At 38.8% G+C, this 18,202-nt stretch overlaps 1 protein-coding gene across 3 annotated transcripts in view; it reads right to left on the bottom strand.

Annotated features, from left to right (window-relative positions):
* Positions 1-3,432: 3,432 nt before the first annotated feature.
* DCC (DCC netrin 1 receptor) overlaps positions 3,433-18,202 on the bottom strand; it is a 1,143,668-nt gene continuing 1,128,898 nt past the window's right edge. For all 3 annotated transcript variants that reach the window (XM_045065635.1, XM_045065634.1, XM_045065636.1), the window contains exons 28-29: positions 12,201-12,343; positions 3,433-8,847 (exon numbers count right to left, since the gene is read on the bottom strand). In XM_045065635.1, the coding sequence (XP_044921570.1) occupies positions 8,758-8,847; positions 12,201-12,343 (233 nt within the window). In that variant the 3' untranslated portion in view covers positions 3,433-8,757. The remainder of the gene's footprint in view (positions 8,848-12,200; positions 12,344-18,202) is intronic.

The following is an 18,202-nucleotide window of genomic DNA, read 5'->3' as shown; positions in this document are numbered from 1 at the left end:
TCTCTGACAAATAAATAAAAAGTAAATAGAATAAATAAATATGGCAGATAAATAAAAAATAAATGAATAAAAAGAGAAGGAAGGAGAAATGGAACAAGAAGGCATTCTTACTGAAAAGCTGGTCTTCTCTGCAGAACTCAGGAAGTTTTGTGGTTTTGTTCCCCCCAGACTCTAAGGCCAATAAAGGTGTTAAGAAAGTGCAATAGATGGACCATCCTTGCCATGTTGCCAGTGATCTCCTGTAAAAGGATCTTCAGTTCACAGTTGACAAGTATATACCAGCCAGAGATCCAGGCCAGTATCACTCTCATGGCCTCAAAAAACCTTAGGCACACAGCCATTATTTATTCCTCCCTCTGATCTCTCTCTCCACTACATTCATTTGTTACTACAAACTTCCCAAACAGGACTGGGCAGAAAGGATAAGAGAGGAACTAATGAGCTTGAGTAATTTCTCATGTCTACAGCATTGTTCATAGAGTTTGAGGTAGAGAGGAGATGGCGCATCTGTTTCTTCTTGAGTTTTGCTCATTTTCGTGTACTCCAGTTGGCGATGTCAGAGGCAGGGAGATGAAGGGAAGGCACTAGATGAAAACCAGTGAGACAGTGGCAGCTTTGCTGGAACTTGTGGAGGACGACTGGCTGGCTCTGTGTACCTCAGGAAGAAGCTTCACAGAACACAAGCCGTCATAACATGGAGCCATGAGCCATTCACACACATTCACAACAGAGCTGAAACACTGTTGACCTGAATGGATTTCCCTTCATCTCAGAGTAAATAAATAGATTAAGAACACTTAAATCTAAAATAAAGATAAGAGTAGGCTGAAGTCAAGAGACGTAATGGGCTTACAGGATAATTCTTTTACAAAACCGGAAGCAGTTTCTTTCAAAGAAAACTGGCATTTTTCAAGTGTATAAAGGAATCCCGGCTCTCTGAAACAGAATGGGAATATAATCAAGAGAGAATGGGATGGGGTAAAAAGACAACATGGTGAAGTACAGAAGGAGATAGGTAAGAAAAGGGAGAGCCACAAGGAAATTAAAAATACAATTGCAGAATGAAAACCACTATCGGAGGAAGAAAAGACAGATTTAGTTTTACAAACACAGAATCAGTGTGTGGACGTAACTGAGAGGCTGCAAATAATGTTTAGGAAAAGAGTAATGAGTGGAAGAAATGAGGAAGTGGAATGCTAGGATGGAGATCAGGAAGCATTTTTAAGAATTATAGGTACACACTTAAAGTCCTTCAGAGTAAATGAAACAGACAAGTGATCAAGAAACAAAAGAAAATGTCCATGGAAGAGAGGCAATGTTAAACGTTCTGGATTTTGGCTCTGGGTGGACCTCCCTGACATCCCACCTTCCTTCAGACCTATGAAACTCGCCTGCATACATATTAATGCAGTTTACTATCTATCAAACAATAGCATCATAGGGTATTTAATATAGAGGGCATTTCATTCTTTTACCGCTCCAAGTCTCTCTTCCATAAAAAATATTTGCAATGCAGAGAGTAATTAATCTCTTAGCCTTTTCCTCTTTAGGTCAGACACCAGTAATCCATTTTATTTTTCTTCATATAACCAGTTTTCCTTGGAAATAATCATCTTTGATAGTCTCCTATGGTAGCACAACATTCTTTTGTAAGATATGCTTACTTCCGTTGAATATGGTAGTGTAAAATGTGTGAGAGAAAATAGACTGTGGTAAATACGTTGTTTCTATTTCTGGCATATCAATCTCCTTCAACATTTTGGAGTTAACGTATTTATATTTCAGGAGTCAAAGAGTAAATATCAGCGTTTATAGCAGATGGATCTGGACTATCCTAATTTGGAGATTTTTTAAAAATTGTGCTAAGATATACATAGCATTAAATATACTTTTTTAACCATTTGAAGTGTACAGTTCAGTAATATTAAGTACTTTCACGTTGTGTAACCATCGCCACTATCTATCCCCAGAACTTTTTTCACCCCCCCAAACTGAAACTTGATACCAATTAAGCAATTATTCCCCACCCCCCTATTTTCCTAGCCAATGGCAACCACCATTCTGCTCTGTCTCTATGAATTTGACTACTCTATATACCTCATGTAAATGGAATTATACACTATTTGTATTCTCTTCACAGGATTATTTCACAAAGCATAATGTCTTCAAGTTTCATCCATGTGTAGCATGTGTCAGAATGTCCCTCCTTTAAAGGCTGTGTACTATTCCATTGTATGCATAGACCACATTTTGTTTATTCATTCTACCTGTTGATGCATCTTTGGGTTGCTTTCATCTTTGGGCTATTGTGAATAATGCTGCTATGAACATAGGTATCCACATATCTGTTCAAGTCCCTGCTTTTGATTTTTTTGGACAGTAGATTTGCAGGATCAGTTGGTAATCTATGTTTTTTGAGGAACCACCCTACTGGTTTCCACAGTGGCTGCATTAGTTTACATTCCCACTAGTCATGCACAAGGGTTCCAACTTCTCCAGGGTCTTGGTGATCTTCAGCACATTTTTTTTCTTTAGGTGGAATGATAATGAGTTGAGAAAGGCAGGAAGATCTAGGTGACCTTTGAAACCCCATCTGTCTTGTCACCTGGGATGCATTGCCTTCAAGAAAGAGCTTACGGAGTAGTTCTCTGCTTGCCCCAAAGACTTAATAAAACTTTTAATAATATGTGGCTTTCTCTTAGAGAACAGATTACATGTCCAACTTAATCTTCCAATACTCATAGCAATATATCATTCAATGCATATGCCTCCCCAGCACTGCTATTGATGCCATAAGAATGAAGTATCTGGTGGATGGAGAGAGCATTGCATTTATTTGGTCTTGGTGTTTTTCAAGCAGAAATAAAAACAGAAGGGTGTTGTCTTGGGTTTCCCCCAAAACGGACCCCGACATGAAGATCCTTGTAAAAGTGCCATTAAAGGAATGGCAGAAGAAGAAGAGAGAAAGGAGGCAAGCCAAGCAAGGGTAGCATGTCTAGGGTGCGGTATTGTGGAGCGCTGTCTCCCCTGAGTCACTTTGGCTGAGTCCCGCACAGGAGCTCTAGAGGAAAGTTGGGTCACACCACAACATTGTCCCAATCAGGGGCAAAGGGGCCAGAATATGCCACCGCTATTGCTGAGGTGTGATCAGGGGTTTCCAGCTCTCCTGTGCGTGCAGGCAAAGTGGGTTCTGGCTGCCTGAGGCAGTCCCCCAATGAAAAGTCGTGGCTATTGGTTGTTGAGATTGCAGACCTCCTGGACTCGAGCATGAACATGGTAGAAGGAGCCAAGGGGATACAGCAGAAACCTGCAGCCTCTGCCACAGATGTCAAAGAAGGCAGTACCTATCCTGAGGATAAGAGCAGACAGGCAGGGAGGAGGGCTGGGTGCTGTTAGTGTCCGTCATTTGATATAAATAACTCGAAGAAAGAATTTTGTATCAAAACTTTATTTATTAAACAAAAAAATGCACCATTGGAATAACATTTCTATAAAAAATGAATATGAGACTGTTCTACTGTGATTACAAAAACCCCTTTTTTCCTCGCGTGGTAGTATACAAGATCGTGTGTAGAAACAGTCATTGTTTGAAACTGTAAGCAAGTATCCTTTCTCATAGAACAAGATTTACACTTAAATATTGCAATCACTAGTCTAATTTGGTTAACAATGCTAGAGTCTTGACAATTTAAAGAAACTCTTTGTAGGCTCAAAATACCTTTTTTTTTTTTTTAAAGGTGTTTTGTAGCCACAAAAAATTTCTTTTTCCACTAAGGCTAGTTAAAGCTGTAGTATACCCATTTCTAACAAATAAACCTACCACTAGGACAATAACAATTTGAATTGCAAAGCCCTTTGAGAGAATGAGTAGCATTGATCTGCAAAATGCTAGCAGAATATTTTAGATTTGGTGTTATCTTGTTTGAATGACCCTGGAAAGGGAGAAGGTGGTATTGATGTTGCTTCAGCGGAGGCTTTGCCTGGACGCATCCTCATACTCAGCAATGGACAAATTCATTTCCAAAGTGGTCCCTCTGAGATATGGAACACTGCAGCTTTAATAGCCGTATCTAGATTTCCGACCAGATCTCCCTTTTTATCATAAATTATCCAAAAAGAAGCCACTCTAAATAATAAATTAAATATTACTTATAAAAAGTACACCCCAGACCCACCCACCCATCCCCCAAACAAACTGACAATTCACCAAGGTCAGAATTGTCAGGTTTACCCTACAATAATAAAAAACAGCCTTTCTCCTCCTCTCCAACATTCCTTTCTTGCTTCTGAAGATAACACGTTCAGCACACAGTGAGATCCCTTGGCCCATGCATCTGTGACATCTTGCAGAGTTTAGCTGTTGCTCTCCAGCCAACAAAAAATTATAGGATGACATGTACAAAGGCTCTCTACTGAGAGCAAGAGAAGAAATCCTTCAGAGAGTGCAGCCAGAAGTCGCCAAATGAACATTACCCAAGGGTGGCAATGCAGAGCCCAGAAGTAAGATTTGTTTGCTTATATGGGCATGGTATTGGTCTCTTCTGCAACCTCACTGACCAGGAAAATACTCAGGCATTTCTTTTCATCATTACCTCTTGAAAGCAGGTATTTGGATAGCAAAGTATTGAGGCACGGGAATGCATATTTTTCATTGGGATGGAATATCACACAAAATATCTATGATTTTCTAAGTAGCTAGTGTAATTTAAAGCCATGGAATCCTGTGAAAAGCTCTTCTGTGCAATATTTAAGTGATTTCTGAAAGTCACTAGAGAAATAGACAAAATAGAAGAGTAAAACGTTGCTTTGAAAGTAGTTTTAGAGAAAGAGATGGCAGATGTGTGTGTATGCCTGTTCTGAAGCTCTTCTAGGTTATGGGCTCTGTATTATATTATGGTTATGAACAGGCGAGGGATGTTCGCCTCTGGCCTCCAGGACACTCAGCGATTGTATGAAGTCAACTAGTCGATTGAGGGAGGGAAAGCAACCTTGTTTCACATCTATTCGATAATTCAGATGATTTTTTTTTTTTCTAAACACACATAAAACTAGGGAATTTTTTCTATTTCTCTCTCTCTTATGGACGAGAGATGGAAATTGTAAAACCACAAGAAGTCAGAGTCTGGGATACAATTTCATATGAAATGGTAAGGTGATTTCTTTAGAGGTGACATTTTTGTTGTTGTTGGAGTTATAGTCCAGCTGCCATATGAAACCCTCTCTTAAATTGGAGAAGACTTTAGATGTTCCTCTAAATAAAGTCAACAGATAAATGTATCAAAAGGGTGGGTAAGAATGAGCAGCCATCTCCAAACAGACTATGGAAGGTTTCCAGAAAGATCTATACTTAGAGATTCTTTATTGGAAAAGCTGTAAGTGCCAAACTTTAAAGTTTCCAGATATTGATGGGAATGACACATGAATGCTGGGCCACTCTCCCTTCATAGCTCCTGCTGAGGCAGAGGACCAAACATGTGTGTCATTTCAAGCTCCCCTTATTTTGAAGAGAACAATGTTCTATCCAATCCCTCATGGGAAACTTCAATAAATTCACCTCTTATATCCCTGGGCTTGACCTATTTCTCTCTGCTAATTTTTTTATTCCAGATTGTTCAACTGAGTGTGCATTTTATAATACCCAAATGTGAAGTACCATTGTTTACATATTCTGGAAGCTTATAGCACTATTTTTACAAAGAGGTAACTCTTTGTATGAATTTTTATGTAGGATTCTCTTTTTTTTAAACTGAATCTGAATCAGTAAGAAATATTTAACTTTTGGCTAGAGCATCCTCCAAATATGCCTTATGCATTTTGAGCTGTCTGCATTTTTGTGAGTTTAACAAATGCAGAAATTTCTAGAGGAAAGAAAAATAGCTTTCTCATCGGTATGAAATACAAAAGAAAAATACTAAACTTTTTCAAGAGGAGGCTCTTGCCTGACAGTTCAGCCCAGTGCAGGGGAGGCCTGAGCATATCCTGCCAAGTTTTATTTTCTTCTTTTTCAGGGAGAAATGATCCTGGTGGCAGAACTGCTGGTTGGCTGTCAAGTATCACCCTATGGGAGTCAGAGAGATTTATGAGCTTAAAGAGCACTGCATGTTATGAACTAGGCTCGGAGTGGGAACAAAATAGAGGCTATCTTGCAGTCTTCACAGATTGCTTCTTGTCAACAGATCAGAAGACTGGGAAATTAAAAAGCTACCTGAAAACTTGAGCAGGCAATATACATATGTGAGCTCTGAGTAGGGACCAGAGCTTTATAAAAGTTGTGGCAAAGTCATTGCATATTAAAATCATTGGGTAAAGCAAACAAGAGTCTCTTGAGAGAATTTAAATGGATTCTACTATATCTTTGAGGCATGAAGCAAAGAGTTATTAGCATTCCCAATTACTAAAATAATCCATTGTATTTCTTTAATGAAGAAAGCTCCAAGAGCATGCACCAGAAATGTACCTCATGCTGAAAACAAATAATGCATATTTTCATGTAGTTTTAAAAATTTTTATTTGTTAATGTCTGTGACTTTGACTAGAGTCATCGAGGATTTTGTGAAGAATGATAGTTCTCTTGATTGTCCAGATACAGTCTACAGATTGAAGATGTGACTCAATCTGAAATTTGAGATTTGTAGCCCATTCCAAACAGAGCACTCAGGCTGACATTCCTTGGATAACAAATACTATCAGAGAATAGTCCTTATCAGCATTAGAAATGGGGGGGCATTCTAGGACCTCGAGAGGATAAAGCTAGCCTAGTGAACATTTTCTGAAGTCATGAATTATTTTGGCAAGATTCAGTATTATATTAGGAAATGCCTTGTTCCTGGTCAGTGGAGGGTTGTCTACCTAAGTGCCCAGATTTTGAAGAAGAGTCGTCTGCCCCATAGAATAACGTCACATAGCTCTTCAGAAGAACTTCAAGAAAATCTTAGCAAATTGAATAAGCACTCTTGTTGAAGGAACAACTTCACAAATGGACCGGACTTTCTAATGAACCATTTGAACAAGCCCTCTCTTTGACATCAGATTTCCTTCCCGACATAAAACTGTAAAAAAATAATCTGAATTATTACTTCTGTTACAGTGCCATTTTGCTCAAAATATTTTATTCAGGGATTCATATATAATTACCCACCTAATAAAAGGAGCTATTAGGTTGTAAAGATCCTATCCCTTCCATGCTCTTTTAAAATTATGACCTACTCAAGCTTGAAATCAAAGACAGAGCTGAAAGGAATAATTCAGCTGAAACTCTCTTATTGGGTTTTCAAGTCGCCTAACTGATAAATATGCAAACTAGCTCCCTTTTGGCAATTCAGCTGCATAAACAGGGATTAACTCCAAATGCAGCTGGAAATTCAGAAACTAAAAGGGTGCACACAAAATGTTCTTAATTTCACCTAGTTCCAAGCCGTAGATAAACATGGCATTAGAAGTTTAAAATTCTAGTTCACAATGAAGATGCAGCTCTGAAAAGCAGCCACTGGATTTATAATGCATCAGAAGGGTCAAGCGGCACCTTCCGCTCTGCTCCTCTCTGACTCTGGGCAGGCATAGTGTAGAAGGTTCCCCTGACAACAGGGCCTGGGGGCCGCCAATGACCAATGCTGCCCCCTCTGAGTCAGTGAGGAGCCTGTTGGCGGAAGTGACGTCACACAAGAGTAGGTACTGATTGAAACTGCCTTCCATTTTCCTTCCCTTCCTCAGGGCCTGTTCTCAGGGAGTCTGCCGTTTCCACAGAGGGTGACAGGGACGATGGTCAGGAGGCCAAGCGGTATGTGAAGCTGGCCACCTTGCCCAAGGCTGGCTGCCAAGGAGAACTCAGGGAGGGACAGGATGAAGTGGGGGAGGGGTGCTCTTCCGGCCAGACTTCTGAGGAAGATGGCCACGGTGAAGCTTTGAAATATCATCACAGTGTGATATGGCACAAAAGCCACCCAAATTGAAAAGTGTCTATTACAAGCTTAAGCATGTAATTACCGTGTGTCTGAGAAGATTGCATATTGTATCCTCTTTTAGGAAACAGACTGCTGCTGGCAGGATGCCCCTAGTTGCAGATTTTTATGTTCCTATTCTCCAGACATAAATATTAACCAAGGGTGGATTTACAAATACTTGCTAAAATGGGTGAATTTTACAGCCACTGGTTAATATCCACCACTTGTGCAAGATGAATGTCTGAGTTACAAAACATAAGCATTCGCTGCCTTTTGTTTACTTATTTACTTTTTGTGCTGTCAAGAAAACATCCAATCCTTTGGTGCTATGTGGCGAGAGAATTTCCGTGGGTGCTTTGTACTTTGAAGTTGAAAACAAAATAATGAGCTCGCGCTGATATGCGATGGCATGGTACAGGCTTCGGTAATGCACTTGCATTTTGTAAGACTAGACCTACGCAGAAAGGAAATGACAGGCCTCCGTGAAGGAAAACCCAAACCTTAGTTATGACAGCGTGGTCACTGCAGTGGCAAAGACCCAGGACTAGGCTAGCAGCTTCAGCTTTGACATTGCAGTGAGGATGTATCTTTGCTTTTGTGTAGGGACCCCATGGTAATCATTGTGAAATTCCTGATGCCTATGAAAGAAGGAATGCTCTTTCCTTCTGAACTGCTTCAGGATCTTCCATAACTGAGTGGTCCTGATGGTTGACCTGTACACTGGTTAAGAGTTCTTGGACACAGGTGTGCTGTTTATGGGTAATTGGTATGCTGCAAAGTTCCCGGAAAATACACCTCATCAGCTGGGTAAGATGTGTTAAAAGGCCGAGCCTGTGATGGCATTAAGTTGCTTCATTAGCCCTTCCAAGCTTGCCATTTGTTCGCTCAAATCATCTTGTTCATATACCTGCAGAAAGAACGAGAAGAAAGAGTCAGGCCAGGTGAACACCGGTACCCCCTTTTATGAAGGCAGTGGCCACATCTAGTTGTTTTACTTTGTATTACCAACCATGACACAGTGGCCCACAGCCAAAGCAAGAGGCTGTGCTCGGAATATAATCCACTAAATGAAGATGCTGGTAATGAAAGAGGCAACGATGAGAGGAATGATTGCCTCGCGTTTCACTAACCATCCCTGTGTTGAGGGAAAAGCTTTAATCAAAAACAAAACAAACAAAAAGTCTCATTTCACATCAAGTTCTATCTACCAGCATAGAACTGTGTGGTCTCAGATAAGTTAGTGAGCCTCTCTGATCCACAGCTCTTCTCAGCTATAAAATGAGGATGGTCATCTATTTCATAGCTATCCTGTGCACCTTGTGGCCTGTGTAGTGACCAGCACAGTGACCAGCACATGGTACATGTTCAATGTGTTACTCTCCTTTTTCTTTCCTGTGGGTCACCCAGCAGGATCTGAACATGATATCACCATGTCCCTTTTTTTTTTTTCATAACACAATGTAGGTATATTTTTGCGTGTGGAAGTTTGATGGGCTTTGTTTGCCTTGACCAATGAAAGGCCCGAGGAGTATGACTTCAGTTTGTACGTAGAAACAAAATTCTCACCCCAAACCAGAGTTGCCTATATGCATGATTGTAAAGGCAGTCTTCTAGCACATTTGATTGGTGGATACAACAAAGAAGTTGAACTGAGGAAATCTTGGAAGTGTTAGTGAACATACTCTCTAGAACTCTTACTGGAAGCCATGAGAATCAGGTTATTAGTAATATAAGATCATTAGTTATCACGGAACAGATATCCCCATTGTTGTCCTCAGGAATTCTGATGCAGTTTCTGATGCAATTAATATAAGATGGTTAGAATCTCTCTCTCTCTTTCTCTCCTTTTTTTTTTTTTTTTTTTAGACAGAGATCACAAGTAGGCAGAGAGGCAGGCAGAGAGAGAGAGAGAGAGAGAGAGAGAGGAGGAAGCAGGCTCCCTGCTGAGCAGAGAGCCCAATGCGGGCTCGATCCCAGGACCCTGGGATCATGACCTGAGCCGAAGGCAGCGGCTTTAACTCAATGAGCCACCCAGGCACCCCATAGATCCTTTCTCTTTTTAAACTTCCCAAGTAATTCTGATGGCTAGCCAGTGGGGAAAATAAGGCTGTGGTATTGATTAGAATCCCAGCTCTTTCATATACTTGTTCTTTTTGAGTCTATCTGTTTAGGTGTCAAACGGGAGTAACAAGTTTGCCTCATTGTGTAGGATTCAATGAGGCAAGTATTCAGGTTAATACTGGGAGGATTTAATCAGTCAGTGTTGGTGGGTGTTACCTGCTCGATAAATATTAGTTTTTCTTTTCTTTTCTCAACATACTCTTTGTTTTGACTAATACAAACCTGTCCTACTTGATTATTCTTGGTCACTAATTTGATTAAGTTATTGAAACAATGAGACCTGAGTCGTAGCTCTGTGTAGGAGAGAAAGCATTACTTACTACCTGGTCAGAATGTGTATCTAATCCTGCCAAATAAATACCATTGATCAGCAGAGCACACCACTGGAGAGTATTTGAGTGATGAGCACCAACTTTCTCTAGCCACTAAGGAAACAGCTCAGAATGCATGACATTAAATATGCAGAAAATGCTTCCTTTTTATAGAAATCTCTGCATACCAATGAGTGGTCATATACCACATAATCTCCAGTGCTTAATGGGGAAGGAAAAGTAGCCAGTTTGGCTCAAAGACTGGTCTACATATGAAGGGGGAGAGGTTGAAGGAATGTGATCCGTTGGAAACTTGTTTCCTAACTGTGGTTTGGGTTGTTTTTCTTAAATTATCTAGCTATCATTGTCCAACACAGCAACTACTAGCATCGTGCAGCTACTGGATTTCTGAAATGTGATTAGTCTGAATTGAAATTTTTTTTATATGTATAAAATACACACCAGATTCTGAACACTTAGTATGAAAATGTAATATATCTTTTCGACAAGTTTTTGGTATTTATTGCATGTTAAAAATGGTAGTATTTTGGAAATACTGGGTTAGATGGAAGATAGTATTAAAATATCATTTATTTTTACATCTTTTAATGTGGCTTCTAGGAAATTTAAAATTACACATATAGTTCACATTATATTCCTATAGGGCAGTGCTGATCTAGTTTATTTGCCCTGTTTCTGTGTATCCTTTAACATACAATCTTACTGCTTTTAATATTATATAGCTTTGGTTGTCACTCTTTAGGACCAACCTTATATACAAATATAGGCTACCTGACATAATTCCTTTTGAGATGAGATACATTACATAGATGATGAGATATGGCCAACAACCCTGAAACTAAACGAATATTGTACTAACTATAGCCAAATCCTGACAAAGTAGTGCAATCGGTTCCTATAAATTTGAATCTTTTTAAAGTATACAAAACATATGTTAATCATGTAATATACTTCTGCCGAACACTCACACACATACATATATCCAGATTCCCTGGTTTCCATGTCCTTAAAACACCTTGTCCTTGCAGAACTGAAAACAATAAAGTCAAGAAAAAATTTATTGTTCATTCAAATGAGATGATTCTAACTTGTTTTTCTCATCTTTTTATCTCCCCTTCCACTGTGATTTTTCAATGTATATGATATGATAGCTCTTTTTTCTCCTTTTAAATACTTTCTCTTGAATTATATTCAGAAACACTGTAAAGGTTTCTAAATCTTTGCCTTTAGGCAATATCTCTTCAAATCTCTTTTATAATCCATTTTTGGGAGAACTGTTTTGCTCTCTCAAAATTTAGATTTTTTTTTTTGTCTCCATTGACTATCTTTCTGAGTTTTCTAATTTGATCACATTTTAATTTTTTCCTCTAGTTAGCAAATGTTTTCTCTCCAATAACTAAATTTTCTCTTATTTCCTAAATATGTCTGTTCCTTCTCTTTTTCCTCTTAAACTCCTACCTTCATTTCTTCACTTTGTATTTTCTTCTTTTCGATTCTCTATGTCTAGGCTACTGTATGATTTTAGAAGTGACACATCTGATAACTTGAGAAAAGTCTTCAGAGTATAGCTTTTTGTTATTATTATTTTTTTGTTTTGTTTAAAGAATCATCCTATATGTAGCCAAATGCTGAGGTATTTCAACTCATTGCAAGGAATACATATATACATCTATAGACATATACAGATGTGTAAGTATATAAAGTCACACATTCTTTAGTCGTCTGCTTGAGTTTTAAGATTGCTTTTTAAGTATAGCAGCCGTCACTGTTTCACCTGATGCAGCATAAATTTCAAGGATGGCCTTACATTGGCCGGGTCCTCTGTTGCTTTGTGGCTCTCCTCGGATACTTCAGGGGCTGTGGGCACAGATACAGGAAGCAAAGGAGATCTTGCCTTTCCAGCCAACCCAAGAGAGGCTGTCTTAACATGAGTCTTGGGAAGAGTAGGCCCTGAAATAGAAAACACAGAGTGAGGAAAGTGATGTATAAAACATTCTGGGGAACAATCTCTCAAGCGTGGAAGCCAACTCCAGTGGGTTGGCATTGATTTTGGGTTATTGTTCATTCTGGAGTATAGAGATGAATTATGACACAATGAATGGGCTCATTTTATTTCTACTGAATGGAAGACAAATTCTGATTAGACCTCTCCAGACGATGCTCCACCAGTCATATGTAATTTCAAGTGGATTCCAAATCACAATGTGAAAGATTGCCTGGGAGCTCCGGACTGTTCATCACGCCCTACAAAGTGTCAGTGGAACTCATTTGGTGCCAGTCCCAGCTTTGGGCCAAAAAGCCCTGTGCTAGCTTGCCCAAATAAAGTCTAAATTGTTTAACAGGAATATTTGTCCCATTAAAAGAGATAGTCACTCTTGATCTATAAATGACTATTAGATGTTATAGTAAAATAAAGTCCTACTGGCTAAGCTCATAGGATCTCACTCCTAATTCTCTTTTTGGGGAAAAAAAGATATTATTATGTTGTGATCAGTATAGCTTCTCTCAATAAAATAATTTGTAGGAATTGCTGACTTTCTACTAGATGACATTTCTGTTAGAAACAATGGATACCTTTTCTTTTTGGGTCTGAAATTTGCTTATAAATCCTGCTTAGCTTACAGCAGCAATATAATTTGTCCTTATAGCATAAAATAAAGGTTTTATGAAGGCTTATTGAATCAGCTAGTATACCTCACATACTTAACGGACTTTGTCATTCTTAGCTTTGTAACCAAAACCTCAGCACAGAGGGTATTTGAATTAAATCATGGAAAGAAGTTTGCCTGAGTTCTTGTGTACCATCAAAAATAACATTTGAGTTCTCATGATCCCAGTGGTCTATAACTACATATTTTGGGGAAAATGTTTTGTTTTGATCATAGTTTTATAAATTTAATTCTAATTAACAGAACTCAGAGGTTATTTTACAATCAAAAAATTGTGGCCATTTGTTTATTGGAAAAAAATAATGGGAACAGTCCAAGAGGTCAACAATTAGGCATATGCTAGGCAAAATAATGATAAATCATAACATAGCACCTTTTCTCACACTTTCGTATTTATTTGGCCTAGCACGAATTCCTTCATACTTATATTCTTTCACTTTTAAAATTCCAAAGTTTGCAGTTGGAGTGATTTATCACTAGAGGGTGGTCTTAAGTTCTTGGTAGCTAGATGAAAAGAAATATAGAAACAGGAGAAATGTGAATCATTTTCTTTAAGAGAGGAAATATTTACTGAGTGTCCATAAGCTCCAGACCTATGGTCAGTACTTTAAGTCATTTCAGGCCAAAAAACATAGTGGGGAAGAATTTGGGATTTATCAGTCTAGTCTACATTCAGATCCTGGAACTCTCAACTATGTACTAGCCATGTAATCCCTTGGTCAACTGACCTAACTTCCCTTGGCCTGTTTCTTCTTCTGTAAAATGGAAATGATAATTTGTGAGGTTTAAATAAGATTATGTAATTAAAGGGGCTGGTTCCTATAACTTGTTCAAAGAGGGCAAGCTACTAATAATATTTAATTGACAAAACATTATGCTAATTTTCAGTTCACATATGAGGATCTTAAAGTGGAGAGAAGAAATGAAGTAACTTACTCAGCCTCACACATTTAGGAAAGGGCAGGCAGGTTTGTATCAAGATCTATCTAACGCCACTGAGCAAATTAAGGACTTAGCATTAATATGTTGATCCAGCTTATTCAATTTAAGTTAGCTTTTTGAAGAAGCAATGTAAAAGAATATGAAATCTAGCTCAAAGACTATAGTAACTTTAGGATAGAAACTATTTATTGTTTTGTATTTTCTCATGGTCGAATAGGGTTTTAACATAAAGGTGAAAACAACATTCTAATAAATTCCAGCACTGATTTAAACTTTTATTACAATGTTATTTAAATATATACAAGCATAACATGTGGCCTGGCTTTTATAAACTTGTAATTCTTATACTGTGCTATAAGACCAAATCACACTTAAAATTAAATAGCAAAGTCCTATAAAAATAGCACAACTGGGATTAACATCCTTAGTTTAATATGATGGGTGAGCTTGTTTGGCTAAAAGAAAACACCCATATAAATGGGTACAGACTGCTATGGCAAAAGTCATTTTGGGTTTGTCTTATGTGCTCAGTTTAAGACTACCAAGTTCCTCTGGTTGAATTAAGAGGAAAACCTTGTTTCTTTCGGAGAATGTAATGCCAGCTGGTCTTTGTTGGATGTTAACAAACTCTTTGTATATCAAGTCTACCTCCATCATTTTCTCTGTAGCTTCTGACTAGAAATGCAGTGTTCCTGGAGTCAACTTGGTTCTAAACTCAAATACAGAGGCAGGAACTAAAACCCCTGGCAAAGTGATGATATAAAATGGCTCTCCAGATGCTCCAATATGTGTAATTCACATTAATATTGTAGATAATCACTGAAGTAAAAGCACAAAGTTTAAAGAGGAATTTTCATAGAGGACTGGTGAACCCTGAGAATCTATTGAACCCCTACTTTGGAATTCCATTTCTTGAATTATGCTTATTTTCCCTTCTAGAATGTTCACCATGTTCTGCTTAAACCGGAGTTAAACTTTATTGCCATGGAAAGCTGCTTCTCTTAGAACATTCCATGAGCTACCTCTTCCTTTCCTATATTTGAGTCGGTGCATTTTAAAAACTAACACAGATTTCTGTACATAGCTTTTATGTATTTACTTTTGTTCCAATTTTGACTTAGGTGTTCTTGATTATGAAATCTATTTTATTTTAAAAAGTTTTAGCTTTAAATTTTTTATTTTATACATATATATTGTAAAGATTTATGTATTTATTTTAGAAAGAGAGAGTGAGCACGAGAGGGAGGGGTAGAGGAAGAAGAGGGAATCTCAAGCAGACTCTGCACTGAGCTCAGAACCCTTCCTGGGGCTCCATCTCATGATCCTGAGATCATGACCTGAGCCAAAACCAAGAGTCAGATGCTCAAAGGACTGTGCCACCCAGACTCCCCCAGCTTTAAAATTTTTAATAAACTAAATTATGTCTGAAAAATTGACAGTTTAACTCTTAAACACATGCAGTGTATATCTAACACATATTGTAAATCAATTCACCTTAACATAGTTATCTGCAAAGAGAATGACACTAGGAGAAGTCAATGACAAAGGCAGAGCTTATTATGTAGGAAATAATAGGTAGGAAATAATTCCTACATAATTATGTAGGAAATAATAAGCTCTGCCTATGTCATTGACTTCTCCTGGTGTCAGGAAACATACAAAAATAAAGACTGTTTTAGAGTGTTCTGTAAAATTCCCTATTTATTTGACTATCTCTTTTGTAGCTTTGCATGTGGAAAAATTAAAAGTTTTCTCTCTAAAAGTACATTTTAATGCTGTATTTTGTGTCCTGGATCCTAAACACTTGGGCAGAGCCACAGTGTATTATACTGTATCTAAAATACTTAAAGTATTACAGTACGATGCAAGTATGCCTAGAGAGTACCATAACTCAGACCTATTAGAAAGAAGATCATTATAATTGATTTTCTCTAGTGTCCAGGCAACACTTACACATTTGGAGCCTACTGAGTGTTGAACAATATACAAGACACTGCATTTTACAAAAAGAACTAAAGACATTGTCTTGGCTTCAAAGACCACACAGAGTGTTTAAACCTCAAGTGACTTGCCTTTTCTCAAGTAATATTCACAGATTCAAAGAAATTCAGAATGCTATTCCCTTAAGGGCTCTTGGAGTTCATCTAGTGACCTTCTCTTTATTTTGCTGAACAGAACACCAAGGTCCCTGGAGATCAAAGGATGAAGGTCAAATTAATTTCAGTAAAAATTCCAGTTTAGGGGAAGAATTTGAAAAGTTTTTAGAGTTCATTAGCAGAGTTTTCCTGAGGTACTTTATGGTCTTAAATATTTTTTTCTCCTTTTCCTGGATGGGGAATTAAGAAAAGACTATGAAGCACATTTCTTAGGAGAGTTACCAGTAGCCAAAAAGATAACTTTGGTTTCAAAACTGCCCTTTAGTAAAGGGGAACAGATGTTGTAAAACAAAGACTTCTATGAAAACATGCTCTATTCAAAAGCTGATGCGTATGGTTTTCGGTGGGCATTAACTCTGTTCCTATGCTACGTTTGCATTTGGGTAGATTTCAGCATTCTCTACTCTGAACCACCAATGTTTCAAGCCTGGACACTGGTGAACACTAGGTCCTTAAAAGCTCTCCATGGTGAGCTTCTCTCCTTTCTTATGTACTTGTAGTTCACTATGTGTTAGTGGCTCCCATCTGGATTTTCTAGTCTGCATCCCCATCCTTCCACAGGACCAGACATCATGCCTCTAATCCTTCACCTTATGCTGGAGACCCTACCAGTGTCTTGCCCCTTTGGTTAAATTCTGAATCCGGGGCACGTGGGTGGCTCAGTCAGTTAAGCGGCTGCCTTCGGCTCAGGTCATGATCCCAGGGTCCTGGGATCGAACTCTGCATCGGGCTCCCTGCTCGGCCGGGAGTCTGCTTCTCCCTCTCCCTCTGCCTGCTACTCTGCCTACTTGTGCTCTCTCTTTCTCTGTCTCTCTGTCAAATAAATAAATAAAATCTTTTAAAAAATTCTGAATCCATTTTCTACACCATTGAAATCAAGCAAACATCTTTATATAAAATCACCAGTCTCATGGCATGAGCTATGGCCAAGTGAGAAAGCAGGGTAAATCACTTAGCATCGTCTTAGAGAGTGGCAGCTGGGAGCTCAGTGCAATCTGAAGACGACACTGGGAACGCTCTTGCTGCCTCTCACCTACTGATGAATTGTGATTGTTGGGGCACCATTTAATTTGAGGCCATTCCTTCATATTGAACCTTCCTAGATTTCAGTAACAGGGTCGAGGTTGTCACTGCCACATTTCCTCTGCTGCAATTTGGCTTTTTTTTTTTTTTTTCCCAAAGATTTTATTTATTTATTTGACAGAGAGACAGATCACAAGTGGGCAGAGGGGCAGGCAGAGAGAGAGGGAAGCAGGCTTCCCGCTGAACAGAGAGCCCCACACTGGACTCGATCCCAGGACCCTAGGATCATGACCTGAGCCGAAGGCAGAGGCTTTAACCCTCTGTGCCACCCAGGCGCCCCCAATTTGGTCCTTTTCACACTGTCCTCAAAAACCAGTTTAAAAGCCAGCTTTGTTCTTGCGGCCCTGGTCCCCCCCAGTCTCTGTGTGCTCATTCCTCATCATGGCCGCCTTAAGGCATGGTAGCCTTTGTTGGGCTCCGAGATGTTTTGAGTCACTGAAGGAGAACTACCCTCCTATCTTCCCAAAGAACTAATGCGAACAGTAAGAATTAGAAAGAGCATTTACACCAGGGAATTGAACTTCTGTTCTTCAATGTTGAGCAATGACAGAGCTTTTGAGAGTTTTTTCCTATTCTTTGTAGATCTAGGGAGTAACCACCAGAGAAGTCTGCATATTTACTTCTTTGTTTTGGGAGAACTGAGCTTATGTTAATGATTGGTCTAAACACACAAAAAATTTCAATGAAAGTTCTCCGAGATTTATCAGAGCAATATATCAAAGCAAAAGCAAATGAAAGACAGAAGTTAAAAGAATTCTTTTCATGGCTTTCAGCCACTAATTTAATATAATCTTAACCTGGCAGTCATGATCCTCTGTGATCACTTCGGAATATGAAGAACAACTTTCAGGTGTGAACAAGAGCACTGTGTCACTTCTGGAGAGGATGTGAACAAGGCTGAGGGGGGCAGCAAGTGAGTGGTGAGAGGGTTGGCACCGTGGCTCTGAAACATTGTCTTT

Source organism: Mustela putorius, unplaced genomic scaffold, assembly GCF_011764305.1.
Source record: "Mustela putorius furo isolate JIRA1106 unplaced genomic scaffold, ASM1176430v1.1 tig00003858_pilon_pilon_pilon, whole genome shotgun sequence".
In the NCBI taxonomy this organism is placed as follows: domain Eukaryota; kingdom Metazoa; phylum Chordata; class Mammalia; order Carnivora; family Mustelidae; genus Mustela; species Mustela putorius.
Note: the sequence above shows the minus strand (reverse complement) of the source record. Positions and strands in the feature narration are given on the sequence as shown.